Source organism: Tachyglossus aculeatus, chromosome X4, assembly GCF_015852505.1.
Source record: "Tachyglossus aculeatus isolate mTacAcu1 chromosome X4, mTacAcu1.pri, whole genome shotgun sequence".
Lineage (NCBI taxonomy): Eukaryota > Metazoa > Chordata > Mammalia > Monotremata > Tachyglossidae > Tachyglossus > Tachyglossus aculeatus.
In genome coordinates, this window is record NC_052098.1 from 43,125,687 (window position 1) to 43,149,158 (window position 23,472).

A 23,472-nucleotide genomic window follows, 5' to 3' on the forward strand; every position below is an offset into this window, starting at 1 on the left:
ACAGGTGTTGTGGGACGGGGAGGGGGTAGAGTAGAGGAAGCGAGTCGGGGTGATGGGGAGGGGAGGAGGAGCAGAGGAAAAGGGGAGTTTAGTCTGGGAAGTCCTCCTGGAGAGGTGAGCTTTCAGTAGGGGTTCTCCGTAAATACTGATAATGAGGGCGATGGAAAGTAGTAGTCAGGTAGCTGCGTGATGATTTATATAAATGATTTCAGGAGCCTCAGGTGGTTTCTGGCAGTGTGTTGGTTGAATGTAATAAAGTACACAGAGAAAATCAGAAATTGAATATGAATATTCAAAATGAATTACCCAGGCAAAAATCAGTAGCGAGCCTGGTTCTTAGCAAAATGCCCATGTTAATATTAGCATGCCACTCTTTTCACAGAATAAACCAAATTCTAACTTCAGTCCATTGTTTTTTTCCTGGTAAATTTCATGTCAAATCAGAAAAAAAGAAGGTTCTGTACAGGAAACCAGTCGTGTGATACCTCCCATAAACATTCTGCGTGCACCTGTTCCAGTATTTTTTTTTTAAACTTTTCCTAAGGTGCCAAACTTAGTGATTCGCCTGTGTGTCCTTTCCTGAAGTTGTTGTGCTGGGAACTGGTGAGAACAGGAAATGTTTTGAAACGGCTTTGACCCGACCAACAGAACCCTGGGCCATTTGACTTTCCAGTGCCAGCATGCAGGAAAACTCTGGGCAGCTAAATTAGATAACAGAACCAGTGCTGTGACTTAGATAAAATGGAACGGGATAGGAAATACTGACGTGAAAAGTAGGAAATGGCCCATTTCATCCTGATGGGTTTCAGAGTAGTTAAAGAGTAGGGGAAACCTGATGGAGCCCTCCTTCAGGCCCCCTCCCTTAGGGGGCCGAGAGTGGGCATGTTGCAAAGGCAAAGCAGGTTTCTTTAGTGGCCCTTAAAAATGACCGTAGACTGTAAGCTCACCATGGGAAGGGAATGTGTCTGCTTAATGTGATATTGTTCTCTCCCAAGCGCTTAGTACAGTGCTCTGCACACAGAAAGCGCTCAGTAAATGTGACTGAATGAATGAATGGAATGACAATAATAATAAAATAATTATGGTATTTGTTATGTGCTTACTATGTGCAAAGCGGATAAGTTGGGTGAGGATTGTCTCCCCATCTGAGCTTAATGATTTTTGTGTGCCGCATTGGAGAGTCTTGCATTTTGCCAGCCTAATCCACCCTGAGTGTGGCCACACGAGTCGTCAAGCATTAAGCCTTCCTTTCTTTCCCCTCCCTTGTGATCCCCCCTTTTTTGACCTCGCTGAGCCCCGTCTCTGCTTCTCCGGGTCCCCTATGCTTCCTTCCCCAATCCAACAGACCATAGCAGTCAGCCTGGTTTGTCTGAAGAGGTGTAGTCTAAGAGTTTCTTGAAGGAAGGCAAGCTAGTAGGTATGCTAGAATTCTGTCACTTAGAGGAATCCAAGGAAATAGTATCCCATCCAGACGAATGAGGATTAAGGATATGAAGACTGTCAGTGTTGTGTCTGCTCCAGGAATCCTTCCTAACATTGGAAATGATAATAGTGGTAATTATACTAGGTGTTGGGGTAGTTGTTCCCAAATCTGTCATAGTGTTGTCTCTTTTCCTTCGTCTTCAAAGCCCTCCTCAAATTCCACTCTTCCCAAAAACTTTCCCTGATGAATTCACCCTGAGCCTACAAACTTATCAGCCCACTCTGGCACTTAGAGACTTATTTATACCTCAGCATCAACTGAATACTCTGTATACTAGGGAAGCAGAGCAGCCTAGCGGAAAGAGCATGGGCCTGGACGTTGGAGGACCCAGGTTCTAATTCCAGCGAAGCCGCTTACCTTCTGTGTGGCTTTGGGCAAGTCATTCCACTTCTCTGTGCCTCAGTTCCCTCATCAGCAAAATGGGAATTCAAGACCCGTCCTCCCTCCTACTGAGACTCTGAGCCCCATGTGGGACCTGATTATCTTGTATCTACCCCAGTGTTGACTATAGTGCTTGGCACATAATAAGCACTTAACATATACCACAGTTATGAATTATTATTAATTGTTTATTTTGACTACTCCCGTAAATATTTTTATGTTTGTCTTCCCCATTAGAGTGTAAGTTGTTGGCAAGTAGGGAGAAGCAGCGTGGTTTAGTGGCAACAGCACGGGCTTGGGAGACAGAGGTCATGGATTCTAATCCCGCTCTGCCCCTTGTCTGCTGTGTGATCTTGGGCAAGTCACTTTACTTCTCTGTGCCTCAGTTCCCTCATCTGTAAAATGGGGATTAAGACTGTGAGCCCCACGTGGGAGAATCTGACTACCTTGTATCTACCCCAGCACTTAGAACAGTGCTTGGTACATAATCATTAGTATTATTATTATTATTCTTTATTCTTTGCTTCCCAAGGGCCTAATACCATGCTCTGCACCAAGTGGGCATTCAATAAATACTACTACTACTACTACTACATTTTTGGCCACTGTGAGTGTTTCCCTTCCGCAGACCCTTGTGCTCCTTTCTTGCACCATGGCTCGTCGTGGTCAGGGAACGTGTCTACCAACTCTGTTATTTGGACTCGTCCAAGCGTTTTCACTAGCACTGATCTCTCTTGGTCTTTTGATCTCTTTAAGCCTTCCGTTCTTAGCTTATTAGTTGCTCAGATGGTAGGGTGATGTAACTCCTTGGCATTAAGGAGCTAAAACCAACAAAACATGTTCAGGAAATTCTTAATCTCTTATCCCCTTTCTTCCTCCCCCTGCTTCTGGCTCATTTAAGGTTCTTTCTCTTCACCCTGCCCTTCTCTCTCCTGGTGCTTTCACTCTATGTCGAAAGAGGAATAAAATATTTCAATGATTAATCGTTTATACAGAATTCCAGTATTGATTCATATTTTGCATCAGTGAGAATGGGTCAACTTAGTGTACTCTTCAGATTCTTCAGCTGAGGTTTTTTTTTTAAATGTTTTTTTGAACCAGGCACTGTACTAAGCGCTGGGGTGAATGTGAGTTAATCACGGTGGACTCGGTTCCTGTCCCACATGGGGCTCACGGTCTTAATCTCCATTTTGCAGATGAGGTAACTGAGGCACAGAAGAGTGAAGTCACTTGCCCAAGGTTACCCAGCAGATTGGGTTTAGAACCCAGGTCCTTCTGATTCCTAGGCGCCTGCTCTATCCATTAGGCCACATTACTTTTCATTCTTAGACTTAGTCAACTGAGGAATGTCTCTTTTAAGTTAAGCACCCATCTAACTTTTCTTGAAAATATTGAGTCTGAGGCCTGACCTCAACAATACTGCTAGAACATAATAATGTTGTCACTTTTGATTATAGTTCAGAAGCATCAGCTTCTCTCTTTCTTTTCACACTTACATATTGTTTCAAGAATATATGTTACGGCACATTTAACCTTGTCGTTTTTGTCCCACACACCGGATCTCTTCTCTGCAGTTGAAAGTGTTGCTTGCTTTTCACAAGAAGGACTCAATGTCCTAAAATCCCAAGTGGATGAAGGAAATAATAATAATAATAATAATAATAATAATAATAATAATAATGTTGGTATTTGTTAAGTGCTTACTATGTGCCAAGCACTGTTCTAAGCGCTGGGGTATATTCAAAGTAATCACGTTGTCCCACGTGGGGCTCACAGTCTTAATCCCCATTTTACAGATGAGGTAACTGAGGCACAGAGAAGTTGTGACTTGCCCAAAGTCACACAGTTAACGAGTGGCAGAGCCCGGATTAGAACCCACGACCTCTGACTCCCAAGCCCGTGCTCTTTCATGAATTCTAAATGAATTCATTTAGTTGTTTGGTTTTTTTTGTTTTGTTTTGTTGTTTTTTTTTTAATCTTCACAGACTTTCTTTGAGGATCTTCCTAATCATGGGTTTCCAACTTATGTATATTGGATTCAAAGTTCCAGTAGCAGTGACTGGAAATCTCTGTCTCTAGGCTCTTGGATGCTGAGAAGAGCTATTAGAACAGTACCTGTGTAACCTGGGCATGGGAGTCATCGGATCTGGGTTCTAATCCCGGCTCTGCCACCTGTTTGCTGTGTGACCTTGGGCAAGTCACTTCACTTCTCTGTGCCTCAATTCCCTCATGGGGATTAAATCATGCTTGCTTCTTGTTAGACTGTGAGCCCCATGTGGGACCGGGCCCAACTTGATTAACTTCTAAGTACCCCAGCACTTAGTACAGTGCTTGGCACATAGTAAGGGTTTACTGAAGCATCATAATAATAACAAGAATAATACCTGGTGTCACCTGTAATAATAATAATGATGATATTTATTAAATGCTTGCTGTGTGCCAAGCACTGTTATAAGCACCGAGGGAGATACAAGGTTATCAGGTTGTCCCGGGGGCGGGGGGGTGGGGCTCACAGTCTTAATCCCCATTTTACAGATGAGGTAACTGAGGCACAGAGAAGTGAAGTGACTTGCCCAAAGTCACACAGCAGACGAGTGGCAGAGCCGGGATTAAAACCCGTGAATTCCGACTCCAAAGCGGGCTCTTTCCATTAAGCCATGCTCCTTCTCCTGTGATTTGGGTCCAAAAACGTTATTGGGTTTCCTTAATTACTGACAGCTTTTCTCTTCTTTCCATCTTTTAGACGTCCTCAGAAGGTGTGCTTGTGTCCGTTCCTGCCAATCCATCCTCTCAACGTCTCCACTTACTTGTACATAATTCAGCACCCAGCAGAGGTGAGCGTGTCTATGGGAAGGGCCAAAGTTCAAAGAGTGGCTAACAGACTTGAGAGTATGAGAAAGGGCGAGAGGAAACCACCCACAGCAGATGTCTCTACAACTTCCTTTAGCTCTTCAAGCAGTTATGATTCTCAGTTAATGGGAAATATTTTTCCCATGTTACAAGCCATGTGATTTCTTGTTTGTAGTGTGCTGTTTCCTCAAATCTGTGATCTTTGCCCTCCCTTACTGGGGTGGGAGTGTAAGCACTAAGATTTAGGAAATGGGTTGTTTTTGTATTTTCCTCCAAGGGTTATGATTTCACACATACTGTGGTTGATTTTGTAATCTTCATATCAAGAAAGGAAATTTTAATTCCCAACTTTTGGGGGAAGAGAAGCAATTAGCTATGAGACACAATTTTGACAGCAGTCACCCCAGCAGCATGAAAAGCAAGCTGCGAATGCTGGCAGCGTGGCTTATTGTTAGATGATAATAATAGTAACTGTGGTATTTGTTAAGCACTTACTATGTGCCAGGCACTGTACTAAGCACTGGGGAGAATACAAGTAAATTGGGTTGGACACAGTCCCTGTCACACAGTCCCTGTTTCAATCCCCATTTTACCAATGAGGTAACTGAGGCACAGAGAGGTGAAGTGATTTGCCTGCAGTTACACAGCAGATAGACTGTGGAGCAGGGGTTAGAACCCAGGTCCTTCTGACTCCCAGCCCTGTGCTCTATCCACTAGGCCACACTGCTTCGGTTTTAGAAACCCAGAGGATGTCATGGAGGCCCCTGAAGGTGGAGTCAGTAGCCTCAAGGGATGTCCAGCGTCCTGTGAGTGGGTAGGCTATATCAGACCTGCTTTCCTCCCTCATTCAATTTTGGGGCGGCACTCATGCTGAGCTCTGGCCCTTTGAGCTGGGTCCTTGGACTCACTTTAAATAATAATATTCTAATAATAATAACTGTGGCTTTTGTTAAGTGCTTACTATGTTCCAGGCACTGTATGAAGCGCTGCGGTGGCTACAAGCAAATCGGGTTGGACACAGTCCCTGTCCCACATGGGGCTCACTATCTTAATTCCCCATTTTAATAGTAATAATGATGGTATTTGTTAAGCACTTACTATGTGCAAAGCACTGTTCTCAGCACTGAGGGGGATGCAAGGCGATCAGGTTGTCCCGGGTGGGGCTCACAGTCTTAATCCCCATTTTACAGATGAGGTAACTGAGGCACAGAGAAGAGAAGTGACCTGCTGAAGGCCACACAGCAGACAAGTGGCAGAGCCGGGATTAGAACCCAGATCCTTCTGACTCCCAGGCCCGTGCTCTATCCACTAGGCCATGCCGTAAGCCAAAAACCATAACTGTCTGTGACCCATGTCTGATAAATTCCATGCCAGAGGATTGTTTCTTATGATATTTTGAAGGTGGTAATCCTGGAATGTGCAGGTTTCACATATGGTGTTTGGTTGTGCTCTAATGGAGATAACACATCACCGACAGCTAGCGGACTCATTCTCTTCTCAATTTTTGTAAATAATCTGCACTCTGGAAAGCTTTTTAACCCCCAAATCTGCTTGTCTAAAATGGAGAGAACTAGTTTCACATATCTCTCTTCTTTGACATTTGTGAGGATTAGTAAATTGACCTTTGAAATGAATTTTGAGGTTGTTGGATCAGAGGTGCTATGAAATCTAAAGTTTGTGTTCAGGCGAAGATGACTAAAATGATTATGATTAAGGGCTTATTATGTACCAAGCTCCGTACTAAGCACTGGGCTGGATAAAATACGATCAGATCAGACACAACCCCTGTCCCATACAGGGATCACAGTCTAAGAGGGATGGAGAACAGGTATTTAATTCCCATTTTATAGAGGAAGAAACTGAGGCACTGAGAAGTGAAGTGACTTGCCCAAGGTCACACAGCAGGCAAGTGGCAGAGCCAGGGTTGGAACTGAGGCCCATGTTCTTTCTGCTAATCTTCCTCCCAAACTTCTTAAGGAGTCATTTAGTTCAACAGGAGAATCTGCAACAGTTGTTTCGGCTGTTTTAACCAATGCATGAGTAGACCTTACCTGCTAGCTTTATGATTTAGTTTATTTAAATTAAATGTAAACTGAATACGTCCAGATTGCAAAAAAAAAAAAAAAAAGCCTTTTGTAAGATGAGTGATTACAGAGAAGTCAGGCCAGTTGGAAGGAAAAATAAGCCTATTCACTTTATGGGTTTTATGTTGCGATCAGGGAGTGTAATTTGGCTGTAGCTCCTATCATACCATTCTTCAAAGTAACACTGAGTTTGATCCATGTTTTTCTTTTCCAGTCCAGAGGCAATGCAGCTATTCATGGAAGAGATTTGAATTTATTTGATTAATCATGTAGTTTGAAACAGTTGAATCACTAGGCCTTTTTACCAATATTAACCTTAAACTTTGCCTTTACTGTAGTAACGTTGGACTTGGAGTCCTTTAAAATGACTTGGATCAAGGATTTGGACTACAAACTGCAATCGCTATCTATGCGGCATTCAGTGAAATTTGGGCCTGGTTGAGGAACAAGAGAAAAATGTATGCTCTCGTCAGACATATTTGAAGCACTCTGAGGCAGACACTGAAGTACATTCATTCAGTGGTATTTATTGAGCGCTGTGTGCAGAGCAATGTGCTAAGCGCTTGGGAGAGTACAAAACAACAATAAACAGACACATTCCACCATGAGTTAACTCTTCTTCGCTCTAGTCCATCTTCTCCTGACCCACTCACTCCTACTAATTGAGATGTGGCTCACTCTGGACGACATTGCTAGGACATTTGTTATTATTATTATTATTATTGTCATTATTTTATTTGTTAAGCACTTGCCATGTGTCAAGTACTATTCTAAACGCTGGGGTAGATAGAAGTTAATCAGGTCGGACACAGTCCCTGTCCCACATGGGGCTCGCAGTTTAAGTAAGAAGGAGAACAGGCATTGAATCCCCATTTTGCAGCTGAGGAAACTGAGGCCTAGAAAAATGAAATGACGTGCCCAAGGTCACCCAGCAAACAATTGACAGTCTAGATTAGAACCCAGGTCCTCTGCCTCCCAGGCCTGTGCTCTTTCCTCTAGGCCATGCTGTGTCTGAGAACTAAGATGTCCTAGGATCTGAAAATTAGTGAACCATGCTTGTTCAGGGTGAAGCCAGAGGAAGTTTTGGTGAAGGTTTGTAATAGACGTGATGGGCTACGTCGTGTTCTGTGTCTGCCTACCTGGAATCCTACCAGGAAGATAAATCCCCGCATTGCTTTGATACATGTGGTAAGGTGTTCTCTCTCTGTCTATGTCTCTGTCCCTTTCTCTTTTTCTCTCTTTCAACAAAAAACAGTTAAGTCACTTTGTCTCCTAAGTAATCCTGGTGGATGCAGTTTAGATTTCAGTCTGGTGAATTTCTAGTTGATGGTCTCTATTTTTTCCAACTGTAATACTTGCTCAAACACTCAGAATTCCGGAGAGAATAATGGCCATTTTCAGCCACGGCTACTAGGGCTTTTTGCCTCTCCACCCACTTTTCCCTTTGGAGTTCATTGGGTGGAGGAGCGTTATATGTTCAATATTATTACTTCTTGTATAGTCTAAGTCAACAAGGCAACCCCAGTCACCGTTTCCTTATACTATTCAGCACTGTTGACCTCCTACCTCACCCCCTCTCATCCACACATCAAGTTGGGGTCACACAGAATCTCCTCATCAACATTCACTGGACCATTTCGTACCTTGGACATTTGATATTCCCCCCTACACCACAGCAATTATGTACACATCTTTAACATATCTAATTAATTATTTGTCTCTATTGAGATCTACCTCCCCCTCTAGCCTGTAAGTTCGTTAGGGGGAGGGAATGTGTCCACTAATTCTGTTGTGTTGTACTCTCCTAAGTGCTTAGTACAGTGCTCTGCACATAGCAAGCGCTCAATAAATACCATTGATTGATTACCTCACCAAATCCGAACTGCCATTCCCTGGCCACCAACCCCTTACCTATGATGACACCAACGATAATAATAATAATAATAATAATCGTGATATTCATTAAGAGCTCACTTTATATAAAGCACTGGAACAGGTACAAGACAACCGTCCTCCCACCTCCCACCCTCAAATAAGCTGTTCTCTCTCCCCGCAGGACCCTGTGAACTCCAAACTCTCTCCATAGGCCCCAGGATAAGGTACTCTGTGGGCTTAGGGTGGGTTTGGGACTAAATATGTTAAACATATGAAATATACTCATGCCATTCTCTGCCTCAGTTCTCCCTCCAATAGGAGCCTGGACACTTGCATGACTCTGCTCCACCCACAAATAGATGACAAAAAACAAAGACAGACAGATTGCAAGTACCTTCACACAGGCTAGATATTAATGGACGATGACAAGCCTTTATTTTTCAAGTCATAAAACTAAATTAGCAATGGTATGGGGAGTGGCTTATATTTGCTGAGGCCTGAGATTAGCTCAAATATACAGAAAAATATATCACCATTTCCACAAAACCCCCAATATCAAATTTCAACACTTATTTACTACAACCTCTCCAGACATTGCCTTCTCAAGTTTTAATAGCTGTTCTTTTGTATGTTCTCAACCACTCAAAGTTTCAGTTTACAGAATCATTTTCAATTTCATTGAAGAAAAAATGATATTTTCCAAATTGTTATTAGTAAATGCTTTTCCAGAGGGAGACTTGGAGATTGAAAGTTGGCATTTTGCTATCATTTGTTCAGATGCTCTTTTAGTCTTTTCTCTGTCTTTTTCTCTCTCTTCCTCTCTCTCTCTGCCCCCCCCCCCCCGTATTTACCGATATCCCCTCCCCAACTCCTAAAGTTACCAAAATAACCCATCCACCATGCATAGCCCTAAAAACCCAAATGACCATCTTATGTGCTTTAATTTTAGTTAATATTTTTCTTATGTCTTTTTTGGTTATGCCTAGGGATTTTTGAGGGGGACAGTGTTTTGTAAGTGATAGAAATGGAAATCTGGATATCTTTATAGTGATGGGTCATCAACTACAACGTCTATCGAAGATCCACTCTGTGCAGACGATTGTACTAATTGCTGTAGTTGGCTACAAAGGAAATAGAAGAAACAGTCTTTGCCTTTGGAGCTTACAGTCTAAAGAGGGAGAGAGGAGAAATGAAAATGGGCATTCATTTATTCAACGGTTTTTACAGAGCATCTTACTAAACTCTGGGGAAAAGTTCAAGGATGATACAGGGGCCTTACAATGCAGGAATAAATGTTAGAGGTAGAGACAGCCACACAAGGAGTGGTTGAAGAGATGAAAAACATGGCAAAACTAAAGAAAACAAGGCCAGCAGTGGAAAGAGTAATAGCTACAGTACGGCTAAAGGAGAAATTTTCCAGCTGTTCATCACTTCAGGAGGCTGGTCTAGAGGCCAACAGTCACAACCATCTAAGCATTCTGCCTCTGCTGGTTAATCAATCAGTCGTATTTATTGAGTACTTGCAGAGCACTGAAGTAAGCACTTGGGAGAGTACAATATAACCGAGTTAGTAGACATGCTCCCTGCCCACAGTGAGCTTACTGTCTAGAGATGAGCTGAAATTACTCCTCCCCATGTTAATTTGAGAGCACGTGGACCCCAGTTAGCTTCCCCTGGGATCCTAAGACCCTTAAGTTCATCTCTTTTCGAGACCAACAGGTTGGGATTCCTGTCTAGTATACCTCAGATCCCGTCTCCTCAAGCCATACTGCAGCAGACAGCGAGGTCGATCAATCAGTGTTCGTTATTGCTACTTATTGAGATCAGAGATATTGATAATGGTTCAACGTCTTCTTGCAAGTATTCTGTGTCAGGTAACCATCAAACAGAATTCCTGTTCAAACTGCTCATCCCTAGGTCTAAGACTTTTCCTCCCAGAAGCCTCTGATCTTTCCTGTAGGCATCCTGTGCTCCGGTTACCCTGGTCCTTTCTGCCTCTCATGGGCAGGAGGCTTGCACCTCTGGAGTCTTCTGGACACCGAACCTTCAGGGTATCCTAGCCCTCCTTGGGATCATCCTCTCTAATCCCTCCATATGCCCTAAGTTTTCTTTTATCTCGCTTTTTTAAAAATGGTATTTAAGTGCTTACTACTGCCAGGCACCGTTTTAAGTGCTGGGGTAGGTACAGTTTGGACACAGTCCCTGTCCCACATGGGGCTCACAGTCTTAGTCCCCATTTAACAGATGAGGTAACTGAGGCCCGGAGAAGTGAACTGACTTGCCCGAAGTCACACGGCAGACAAGTGGCAGAATGGGGATTAGAACCCAGGTCCCTCTGACTCCCAGGCCCATGTTCTAACCATGAGGCCACACTGCTTCTCTTCCAGGGTCACCGCTCCCATCTTTCTCTGTCCTCTCCTCTCCCACGAACACGGCTCCCATTTCTTGCGTCAGATGGCCAAGGGTCTTCATCCTCAACCACCCAGCCCCCCTACTTTCCAATTCTTCCCTCCGAATGGTTACAAATTAACATCATATAAGGCATTGACTAAACTTCCCTCAGGGAGGGTTACTTAGGAATGAATCTCTCCCCCTGAACAAGGTGCGAATAGCTGGAAATACTGCCACAACTGGAGTTGGGGGTTGAAGAAGAAAGCTTTCATTTGCAATGTTCATTCTTTCTTTAGCCTTATAAATATGAAGCACGTTGCTTCCAAGTTCTTTAAAATTCCCCCAAGCAGGGAAACTTTACATATAATTTCCCCAAGCACAGTCATGAAACTATTGGCAATTCTCAGAGAATGAATGTGAGCAAATAATAATACTTAATAAGAATTTTGCATTTGTATAGTTATCTTCATACAAGAGTCTCAAAGGTCTTAGCCACATCCGTTCTCCTGGCACCTCTCTACGAAATATTTTACCCGTGCCCGACTTAGTGTTTGTAGAAATCCCAGTAGACAGATCAGTTTTCTTAAGAACTGTCAAATGTCACCTGGGCTCCAGAAACTATTGAAAAAGTTCGGCTGTCCTGAAAAGTTTAAGAACATCACAGTATAGACAGGTGATTGGTTAATTCAAACTAAAGAAGGAGAGTCGAATTATGAGGAATACCTGATCTGGACCCAAATGAGCTCTCGTATATGGAGAGTCTAAGGATGAACTAGGGTATACGGAATCCTACAAATAGCAGAGGAAATGTTGTGTGTTGATTCTAACTAATGTTCCCAAAGACGAGCATCACTTTAAAGTATGAATACAAAGTGAAATATTTTCAGAGCCTCACCTCCTGAAGAGAAATGCTTTTATTCTCAAGCTTCCCTGTTAAGTTGCCAATTTGCAAAGGTCAATCGTGACTCGACCGGCATACTCAGATGCACTCAGCTGTTTTGTGATCGTTATAGTCATCTAGTGCTATTGGAAACCCACAACAGAGTATTCGATTACTCAAGATGGAGAGGAAATTTATTGCAAGAGATAAGGATTTATTCTTTTAATTTTGACTCCCGTTCTGGAGCTTTAGACAGAGGGTTTTCAAAGGCATTTTTAACTTGTAGTAGTGGGTTTTTGGCATCTGAAAATCCTGTAATGCTCTTATCCCTGCCTTTCATTACAACTATGTTTAAGAACTCTGAAAGAGGAGTCAGGTGGTCTTTGATTTAGAAACAGCGGAGAACCAATTATTTTAGAGACTATGGAAAAGAGTGCCTCTTCCAAGAAGCCCACCAGTGACAGTCCAGTGTTTTTGAATTCTCAGATTTAACTTGGATCAGTCAATCCATCAATAGTATTTATTGATGACTTACTTTGGGCAGACCACTGTACTGAACACATAGGGAAGTACAATACAATAGAGTTGGTAGCCACAAGGTGGCGTGTGGCTCAGCGGATAGAACCTGGCCTGGGAGCCGGAAGGACCTGGGTTCTAATCCCGGCTCCGCCACTTGTCTGCTGTGTGTCAGGTCACTTCACTTCTCCGTGCCTCGGCTACCTCATCTGTAAAATGGGAATTGAGACTATAAGCCCCCACCTGGGACAGGGACCTTGTCCAACCGGATTACTTTGTATTTACCCCAGCGCTTAGAAAAGTGCCTGGCTAATAAATACTGTTAAAAAAAAAAAGGAACTTACAGTCTATGGGGGGAGACAGACATTAAAGTATATTACAGATCAGGGAAACGGGAGAGAATAAGGATACAAGTTAAATTGGTTTCACCATTTGTCCTATATGTTCTAGAAAAAAATGTTTAAAGCTGTGAGTGAACCCGGGGAACGACTGTCAATTGCTTTTTTAAGAAAAATCTTTCAGACAAGTACGGTAGAATTTTTGAACTTTCTCCAAAGTGTCAGAAAGCTTTGCTTCTCATTCTTAGATTTTTTTTAAATTGAATAGTACACAATAAGCCAAACTGGTAGTATAGAAATTCTGAACTTCAAATTCGTTAAAGCATTTTGTTCTAAATTTGCTGTTTTAGTGACAAACTGTGGGATGTTTGTGAGAATAAGTAGTAAAAAAAAATAGTGAATTGAACATGCATCATAAGAGCCTGAAGAAGTGTGTTTGTCTTTCTAAAATCTAACATTTTTGAATTAAAGGAAAATCGAGTATTGCGGACAGTGCCTTTGCTAGCAGCGTGCCTCCCCCAAGATAAGTGTAAGGTCAAGATTGGTCGACGTTTCAATGAAGACAGGTAAATCAAACTTTGAATTCAACTTCTGAGGTATGATGATTTAAAAAAATGCTTCCTGCTCAGTTCCCTGTGGATGAGTTTTTGGATGAAGATGAAAATCATTTGAAGGCATTGGGTCTGGCAGTTAAATGATATGGGTTGTAGTCATTCATTGTCATATTTATTGAGCGCTTACTGTGTGCAGAGCACTGTACTAAGCACTTGGAAAGTACAATGCAGACCAGTCTATGGCAGGTTTGCGCTGTGACCCTAGCCATGTCACTTTGCTTCTCTGTGCCTTAGGGTTCTCATCTGTAAAATTATCACAGGGTTATCATGAGGGCCAAACGATTTAATTGCTGGGAAAGTTCTTTGGGACAAAAATTGCTATTCACTCCCAAGTGCTTTAATACAGTGCTCCACACACAGAAAGCACTCAATAATGGCTTCAATAGTGGCAATAATTTCCACAGAATGGCTCAGTGGAAAGAGCACGGTCTTGGGAGTCAGAGGTCATGGGTTCTAATCCCGGCTCCACCACTTGTCAGCTGTGTGACTTCGGGCAAGTCACTTAACTTCTCTGTGCCTCAGTTCCCTCATCTGTAAAATGGGGATTAAGACTGTCAGCCCCGCATGGGACAACCTTGATTACCTTGTATCCCCTCCAGCGCTTAGAATAGTGCTTGCCACGTAGTAAGCACTTAACAAATACCAACATTATTATTATTATTAATAATAATAATAAATATGATCGATTGATTCCGATTCAAAGTGGTACCTAAGCGCCATGTGAGTTGCTTCTGTTTCACTTTCCCAAGTGCTTAGTAGACTATTTGGCATTGATTGGTAGATGTGTCAGAAAAAGATGGGTAAATAGATGGATTTAGAAACTAAAGTGGCTTTACTGATAAATATTTTTATCTGTGTGCATTTGCCCCCATCTCTCTTACCTTTACTACAGGTGAATTCTCAGTATAACAGGTATGTCTTAATATTCATCCATTCCCACTTCTTGCTCAAGTGTGCTCAGAACCTAGGTAAAATAAGAGGAAACAAAGACTGTATTGTAATAGAGAAGCAGTGTGGCTTAGTGGAAAGACTGCTGGCTTGGGAGTCAGAGGACGTGGGTTCTAATTCCGGCTCTGCCACTCATCTGCTGTATGACCTTGGACAAGCCACTTAACTTCTCTGTGCCTCAGTTACCTCATCTGTAAAATGGGGACTAAGACTGTGAGCCCCACGTGGGACAACCCATGTGCATCAGAACAGAGCTGGGCACATAGTAAGTGCTTAACAAATGCCACTATTATTATTATTATACATAGGTTGTCATTTTTGGATACAAATGAGTACTGACAACAAGGCTCTCTTTCTAAAACAAAAGGAATGCCATTTATCAATCAGTCTATCAGTCACTCACTCAGTATTGGAGTGCTTACAGTATGCAGAGCACTGCCCTGAGCGCTTGGCAGAGTACAACAGAGTTAGTAGACCCTGCCCTCAAGCAGTTTACAGTCCAGCATTCATTCATTCATTCATTCAGTCGTATTTATTGAGCACTTACTGTGTGCAGAGCACTGTACTAAGTGCTTGGGAAGTACAAGTTGGCAACATATAGAGACGGTCCCTATCCAACAGTGGGCTCACAGTCTAGAAGGGGGAGACAGACAACAAAACAAAACATATTAACAAAATAAAATAAATAGAATAAATATGTACAAGTAAAATAAATAGAGTAATAAATACGTACAAACATATATGCATATATACAGGTGCTGTGGAGAGGGGAAGGAGATAAGGTGAGGGGGATGGGGAGGAGAGGGAGAGGAAGGAGGGGGCTCAGTCTGGGAAGGCCTCCTGGAGGAAGTGAGCTTTCAGTAGGGCTTTGAAGGGGGGAAGTGAGCTAGTTTGGTGGATGTGAGGAGGGAGGGCATTCCAGGCCAGGGGTAGGACATGGGCCAGGGGTTGACGGCAGGTGGACGCTACAAAAACATTACAGAGAGGGGAAGCCAAAAGAGTATAATGAAAATAACACGAGTGCTGTGGGATCTTAGAGGGAAAATTAATGATATAAAGGCAAAAGTTGTTTTCTCTGCCTCTTTTAGCTCCCTCCTCCTGGGTACTTTAAGGTCCTCAAGGCCTGGGAGCATGTATTTTGCTTCCTTCTTAGTCTCCCGGGAGCATATTAGAGTGTGCGGCAATCTGGAGCTGCTCACTAAATGCTGTTACTAGTATCAATCAATCAATCAATCAATCAATCAACCATATTTAATTCATTCAATTGTATTTATTGAGCGCTTACTGTGTGCTGTACTAAGTGCTTGGAAAGTACAATTTGGCAAAAGATAGAGACAATCCCTACCCAACAGCAGGCTCACAGTCTGGAAGTGGGGAGACAGACAACAAAACAAAACAAGTAGGCATCAATAGCATCAAAATAAATAAATAGAATTGTAGGTATATACATATCATTAATGAAATAAATAGAATAATAAATATGTACATATATACACAAGTGCTGTGGGATGGGGAGGGGGCTGGAGCGGAGGGAGGGAGTAGGGGTGATGAGGGGAGGAGGAGCAGAGGAAAAGGGGGGCTCATTCTGGGAAGGCCTCCTGGAGGAGGTGAGCTTTCAGTAGGGCTTTGAAGGGGGGGAAGTGAGCTAGTTTGGTGGATGTGAGGAGGGAGGGCATTCCAGGCCAGGGGTAGGACATGTGCCGGGGTCGACGGCAGGACAGGCAAGAACCGAGGCACAGTCAGGAGGTTAATGGCAGAGGAGTGAAGTGTGCAGGCTGGGCTGTAGAAGGAGAGAAGGGAGGTGAGGTAGGAGGGGGCAAGGTGATGGAGAGCTTTGAAGCCAATAGTGAGGAATTTTTGCTTCATACGAAGGTTGATAGGCAACCACTGGAGATTTTTGAGGAGGGGAGTGACATGCCCAGAGCATTTCTATAGAAAGATAATCCGGGCAGCAGAGTGAAGTGTAGACTGAAGTGGGGAGAGACAGGAGGTTGGGAGATCAGCAAGGATGCTGATGTAGTAATTCAGTCAGGATAGGATGAGTGATTGAGCACCTTCTTCCACTACTGACTGCTTTGTGCTCTCTTTCCTGGTTTCCCGCCCAACTTCTCTCTCCCTTTCCTTTGTACTCTTCCACCTTCTACCATCCTCCTGCCCACCTACACTCAATTGAAGCCTGACAGAGTGTGATCATCCATAGCACCCTCATTCACTCTTTCTCTGAGTTTGATCTTCCAGTGAGCTTTGCATCCAACTATCTATCATTCATGTGGTCTGCACTCATTCTCTACTTTGTTCATGAGAATGCCATGTGGCATAGAACAGACTTCCCAAATTCAGGGTATGTTGTGCCCGTCCTCCCCTTCTGCAGGGCTTCAGTCTCTGCCGTAAAAAAGAACATTAAATATGGCTGACGTTAGAGGGTAAAGGAGGAGGATTGTGCTAAGCTCTCTAGTTACCAGTGAGCTGGAGCTGAATCAGTAAATCAATCAGTGGTATGAATTGAGCGCTTACTGTGTGCAGAGCACTGTATTGAGTGTGTGAGAGAGAAGCAGAAGCAGCAGACACATTTTGAGTTTCTCCCCCTCCATTCATTCAATCGTATTTATTGAGCACGTACTGTGTGCAGAGCACTGTACTAAGCGCTTGGGAAGTACAAGTTGGCAACATATAGAGACGGTCCCTACCCAACAGCGGGTTCAGCTCATTGTGGGTAGGGAATGTGTCCATTTACTGTTGCGTGGTACTCTCCCTAGTGCTTAATACAGTGCTCTGCACACAGACAGTGCTCAATAAATACGACTGACCGACTGGCTGACTTTGAGTTCGTGGTTCTGGTAGTCGTTTACGTGGGTCAGGTAGAAAGGCATGGAAAACACACCCTTGTTTGGGAAGAGATAGAGAAACCCCATCCTCTCAACCCAGCAGCAGTACCAGAAGTAGCGGCTAATGAAACTACTCCCCTAGACAAAGGCCCGTTGACCCACCTTCAGGTGCCATAACTGGGCTCTGATTCATGAGCTCCAAATTTTCCTCAAGATGGCTGCCTTTGGAGATTTTCCCCGTGGATAAAGTCTGGAAAAACAACCCGTGCAGATCTCGTCATTGTCAGGAAGGGCTCCATTTCAGGCCTTCCTTAGGAAAAATAACAGTTTATCATAGCGGAAATAGCCCTTTGACCAAACGGAACCTTAAGCAGTTCCCTTTGGAATGGTACACTATGTTTAATATCTTTTCTTATTCCTCTCAGTTCGGCAGTCGAGGTCTACGTGGGCCTTTTCCTTGTGCTCTCTCCTTTGCTCCTCAGTAATTTCAGGGCCGAGTTCTGGTTTCAAAATCAGATTGGCTGGCGGTCTTGAATAATGTATCGCTGGTAGGCTATGGCACTCGCTGTCTGCGCATAAGCTGTCAGAAAAGCTTAATTCCTTTTTCTTCCTTTTAGTCACATGCCGACACTAGGGGTGTTTCCCCGGTAAACCATTCAAGGGAGACAAAAGAAGGTCGATGTTATTCTTGGAGTGAAATTCATCATGGGGAAAAATGAGTATTGTTTAAATGTAAGATCCAAACTCATATGCTGTTGAAAGTCAAGCAGAGTTTAAATTGTAAATAAAAACCACTGCCTGCAATAATCCTTGAGAATTCTTGGAGCCCACGGTTAATTCATTATTCAGCATGGAAGTGCTGCATAGAGAAAAAAATAGACCAAAGTTCTCATTCTCGAATAAGATCTCATTCAGTCCGAGCTTAACTCTGTCTTTCATTTTCCTAATTTACGCAGTCATGGAAATGAGGATCTAGATGGGGGACTGGTTGTTCACTGACCAACAGTTCTGGGACCTTATTGCTCCACCAGAATGCAAATCGTTGGCATAGATAAATGATTCAACAGATTCCCAAAGTAAATAACTTTTATTTCCACCGCTGCCAATGAGTGTTTTCAATTAATTGTATAACTTGCATAACTACCATAAGAATTGGTACTCAACCCGATTGAGAAATCGCATTGTATTTATGATGCAAATGAGTTGCAACTTCCCATTTTACCCCAAAACGCCATCTAAGCTTCTGTCTTTACGAGGGAAGCCGAGTGGTCTATTTGGAAGAAAATGCCAATTTGTTCTTCTGGATCCAGTGATTTCCCAAAGGGGGAAAAATGGGTACATAGGTACTTGCTTCAGGGAGAGATGGCAGTGGCTTTGGTTTCAGAGAAGGGAACCCTAAGGTCTCAGTGCTACTCTGATTGGACACAGGGCCAGAATAATGCGCCCCCCCCCTACATTTTCATGGGCACAGCGTACCTGGGAAGCAGTGTGGCCTAGTGGAAAAAGCATGGGCCTGGAAGTCAGAGGACCTGGGTTCTAATCCTGGCTCTGCCACTTGTCTCCTATGTGATGTTGGGCAAATCACTTCACTTCTCTCAGCCTCAGTTCCCTCACCTGTAAAATGGGGAGTGAGACTGTGAGCCCCACGTGGGACAGGGACTGTGTCCAACCGGATTCTCTTGTATCATCCCCAGGGCTTAGTACAGCACCTGGCACATAGTAAGGGCTTAACAAGTGCCACAATTATTATTATTATTATTACTATGGTTATTACATTTTCATAGGCACAGCATAAAAGAGGGCACAAAGTGCCTGGAAAGCTGTGCAGCCTAATGGAAAGAGCATAGACCTGGGTGTCAGAGGACCTGGGTTCTAATTCTGGCTCCACCACTTACCTGTCATGTGACCTTGGGCAAGTCACTTCACTTCTGTGCCTCAGTTTCAGTAAGTATGTATCTGTGTTCTTACGTTTGCTTTGGCTCTCTCATTTAACTCTAAACTCCTCAAGGTCTGGATCTTGCCTTAAATTTCTTTGGATTTATCTCAGTTCCTGGCATAGGGTAGTTAGGGTCGAATAAGTCAAACGAGATATCATTTTTGCCTTCATATAAAGCCAGGGCATAGCCACACCTAGGATATTGTGTTTTAAATTCTCATTGTGTTTAGGACCAAATAAGCTGTTACTTTAGCTGATGATGAAACGTCCTCTAGACTGTAAGCTCACTGTGGGCTGGGAACACGTCTACCAATGCTGTTATACTGTACTCTCCCAAGCACTTAGTACAGTGCTCTGCACACAGTAAGCACTCAATAAATACCATTGATCGATGAAAACACGTAATCGTGCTGCAGGGTTTATACAATTTCCAGTGATTGGGATGGCTTTTGAATCCACGTCCGGACATGCCTTTACCTTTTTCACACCATCTCATGTGACACAGTTCAGTAGCAGGGTGTTGCACTTTTTTGAAGTTTTTTCCACAGGTTTTTGCATGATTTTCTCAATTGAAGGACATTTTGTCATCAGATAAAGTACAGCTTACTAATTCAATAACATTATCCTAAACACAATGGGAATGTAATACTGTGTTTTACATTCCCATTGTGTTTAGGATAATGTTATCCTGGCTTTATAGGAAGGCAAAAATGATGTCTGGTTTGGTTTATTCTGTCCTAAATGCCCTATTCAACAAATTAGGCCTCTAGGCTGTTAGCTCACTGGCCTGGGAACACATCTATGGATAGAGTAGCGGCCTGGGAGTTGGAAGGTTGTGGGTTCTAATCCTGTCTCCACCGCTGGTCTGCTGTGTTACCCAAGTCAAGCCACTTCACTTCCCCGTGTCTTAGTTCCCTCATCTGTAAAATGGGGATTGTGACTGTGAGCCCCGTGTGAGACAGGGACTGGGTCAACCCGATATGCTTAGTACAGTGCTTTGCACACAGTAAGTGCTCAATAAATATGATTGAATGAATGAACCCACCCCAGCGCTTAGTACAGTTCCCGGCACACAGTAAGTGCTTAACAAGTACCACAATTATTAATTCTGTTATATTGTACTCTCCCAAGCACTTAGTACAGTGTAAATGTTGTCTTCTGTCCCAGAATATTTCCTATAAAGAGGGAAATTATTTTAATCTGGATGAATTGGAAGATGTTTTTTCATTTCCTGTTTTAATCCCTAGCCCCCCAACCCCCCACCTTTTTTTTTTTTGGTTGGGAGTGGTAAGTACAATAGACTTTGGAAGAAATGTTGGAAGGTGTGCATTCTAGATTTCATTTCCAGTTCTGACTGGTCCAAATCACCCCATCAGGACAGAGCGGCCCCTTAATCTAGATCAGAGGTGTTTTCAAATTTGGAAATAATTAGGCTGTGTAATTTTTGTGGATATTTCATTAAAATCATGTGGAAAAGATGTACAACTTTTTTCAAATTCTATCAAATTTTAGCTTGCTAAAATCAGTATAGAAAATTTCATGCAATCAAACTGTCAGCCCGTGTACAGGTCAGTAATAGAATAAATACGATTGATTAATCAGATCTGGTACATCAAAAATCCATTAGTGTCTTCGGAAACTTGTTCCATTTTCAATATCTTTTAACAAGTTCAGTACAATCTTTATACTGATAGAGACATGTTTTCATTAATTAGTAGTATTTTTACCCTGGGCTTTTCTGTAGCCTTATTTGAAACAGCTGAACTATATTTTTGCTCATTTCCCACTTTCTACTTATGAAAAGTAGCAAACAAACAAGGAAACTAGAAAAGAGAAAACGGAGGTTGGCCTGCTTTGGTAGAGGCAAACTGGGATCGATTTTTCAGTACTCTTGTTTACCTGTTGGTTTCGTAATAGCATCACACTGATTGTCCAGAGTCTTGAAGGCCAGTGCTCAAAAAATACCTTCACCATTACTACTAGAGAAGCAGCGTGGCTCAGTGGAAAGAGCCCAGGCTTTGGAGTCAGAGGTCATGAGTTCATATCCTGGCTTCGCCACTTGTCAGCTGTGTGACTTTGGGCAAATCACTTAATTTCTCTGTGCCTCAGTTACTTCATCTGTAAAATGGGGATTAAGACTGTGAGCCCCACATGGGACAACCTGATCATCTTGTAACCTCCCCAGTGCTTAGAACAGTGCTTTGCACATAGTAAGCGCTTAATAAATGCCATTATTATTATTATTATTACTAAGAGAAAAATGACAGGAAGACCAAATCAGCATTTGCCTCCTATTCAACTCTAGGAAATCATTGGGCTTAATGAGATCGAACTTTGTTTTCAATAGGCTGGATGAAAGTGGAATTGACTCTCTCTAAATACACATCCCAGAGGAAATGTTGCAGTTCTGTAACGGAATTCATGAAGTCACTTCCCCATGGAAGAGAAGCTCTTTCCCATCAGCTGCTCCATATCCCTCATCCCAGAGAAGCAGCATGTAGTGGATAGAGCACAGTCCTGGGAGTCAGAAGGTCATGGTTTCTAATCCTGGCTCTGCCACTTGCCTACTGTGTGGCCCTGGGCAAGTCACTTCACTTCTCTTGGCCGCAGTTACCTCACCTGGAAAATGGGGATTGAGACTGTGAGCCCCACGTGGGACAGGGACTGTGTCCAACTTGATTTGCTTGTATCCACCCCAGCTCTTAGTATAGTGCCCAACACATAGTAAGCGCTTAACAAATACCATCATCATCATCATCATCATCATTGTATCCTCCTACAATCCAACCCGCACACTGGGCTCCTTTGACACTAACCTCCTCTCTCCTCCATCTTGTCTGTCTTGCCCCTCCCTCTGGCTGGAAACTCCCTCCCCCTTAATATCCTCTAGACTGTAAGCCTGTCGTGGGCAGGGAATATGTCTGTTTATTGTTAAATTGTATTCTTCCAAGCACTTAGTGCAGTGCTTTGTATACAGTAAGCACTCAATAAATACGATCAAATGAATATCTAACAGACCCCCGCTCTCCCCATGTTCAAAGCCCTCCTAAATTCCTATCGCCTCCAAGAGGCCCTCCCTGACTAAGTCCTCACTTTCCTCCCTCTCCTCTGCAGTGCCTATGCACTTGGATCTGAACTTAAGTACTGCATATTCACCCCACAGCACTAAGGTATTTATCCTTATACCCTGTCGTTTCCCCCGACAGGCAATTTACTTTAATGTCCATTTCCCCCACTAGATCATAAGCTCCTTGAGGGCAGGGGCCAAGTCTACTGACTATCGTATTGTACTTTCCCAAGGGCTTAGTACACAGTGCTCTGCACACAGCGAGTGCTCAATAATGAGCATTGATACTGTGGTATTCCACAATTCCTTCCTGTTGCTCCACTCTGCCACTGCACTAGTTCAACTGTTCATTCCTTGCCAGTTTCTCTGCTTCCAGCCTCTTCCCTTTTCAATCCTCCTGAACCCACCTCCCCGCTCCTCAAAAGTCTAAAATGGCTCCACGTGATGTAGAAGCTCCTTACCAAGGGTTTCTAGGCTCTCTACCTGCTCCTTCCATCTTATTATCAGCTCTCCTCACTTGCTGGTCCTCTGTTCGCACTCTTCACACTTCCCAAACCCATCTGCCGGCTGTTTCTGGCTTTTGCCTTGCCTGTCACTGACCCGTTGTTTATGCTGTTCCCTGGCTTGGAACTCCCTCCATCCCCAAATCAGAACAAAACAAACAGAACAAAACCCTCGCCACCTTTCGAGCCTCTTAGAACCCCACCTCCTCCCACAAGCCATCCCCAATTAACCATACCCTGAATTGTAGCAATTCTCCAGCCGCATCTTATGCTTAGGAATTTATTTATTTATGTCCCTCCTCGGCACTTGCGCTTATTTCACTACTTGTGGGTATTTTTCTGTCTTCCTCTTTACAGAACAAGGTTCTCGTGGACGGGAAATGTGCCTCGTGCTCTCCGACAGGGCATCACATTAATTCGAGAAGCAGCATGGTCTAGTGGAAAGACCACACCCTGGGAATCAGAGGACCTGAGTTCTTATCCCGGCTTTGCCATCTATCTGTTGTGTGACTTTGGGCAAGTCACTTCCCTTCTCTGGGCCTCTGTTCCCTCATCTGTGAAGTGGGGATTAAGACTTTGAGCTCCATGTGGGGCATGGACTGTGTCCAACCTGAGTAGCTTGTATCTAATAGTACAGTACCTGGCACATAGTAAGCGCTTAACAAATGCCTTACAAAATAGGTGTTTGGTAAATACCATTATTATTAATATTACTACCATGGTGTATAAATCTGTGTGGGGAGGCGTGATCTTAATGAAACTGATTACAGTCATGTTAGAG

The 23,472-nt window shown here is 43.3% G+C and overlaps 1 protein-coding gene across 1 annotated transcript in view; it reads left to right on the forward strand.

Moving 5' to 3' along the window:
* The window catches only part of DTWD2 (DTW domain containing 2), a 175,912-nt gene that overhangs the window by 54,588 nt on the left and 97,852 nt on the right, over positions 1–23,472 (forward strand). Inside the window, exons 2-3 of the mRNA XM_038769851.1 lie at positions 4,608–4,698; positions 13,270–13,364. Of these exons, the coding sequence (XP_038625779.1) occupies positions 4,608–4,698; positions 13,270–13,364 (186 nt within the window). The remainder of the gene's footprint in view (positions 1–4,607; positions 4,699–13,269; positions 13,365–23,472) is intronic.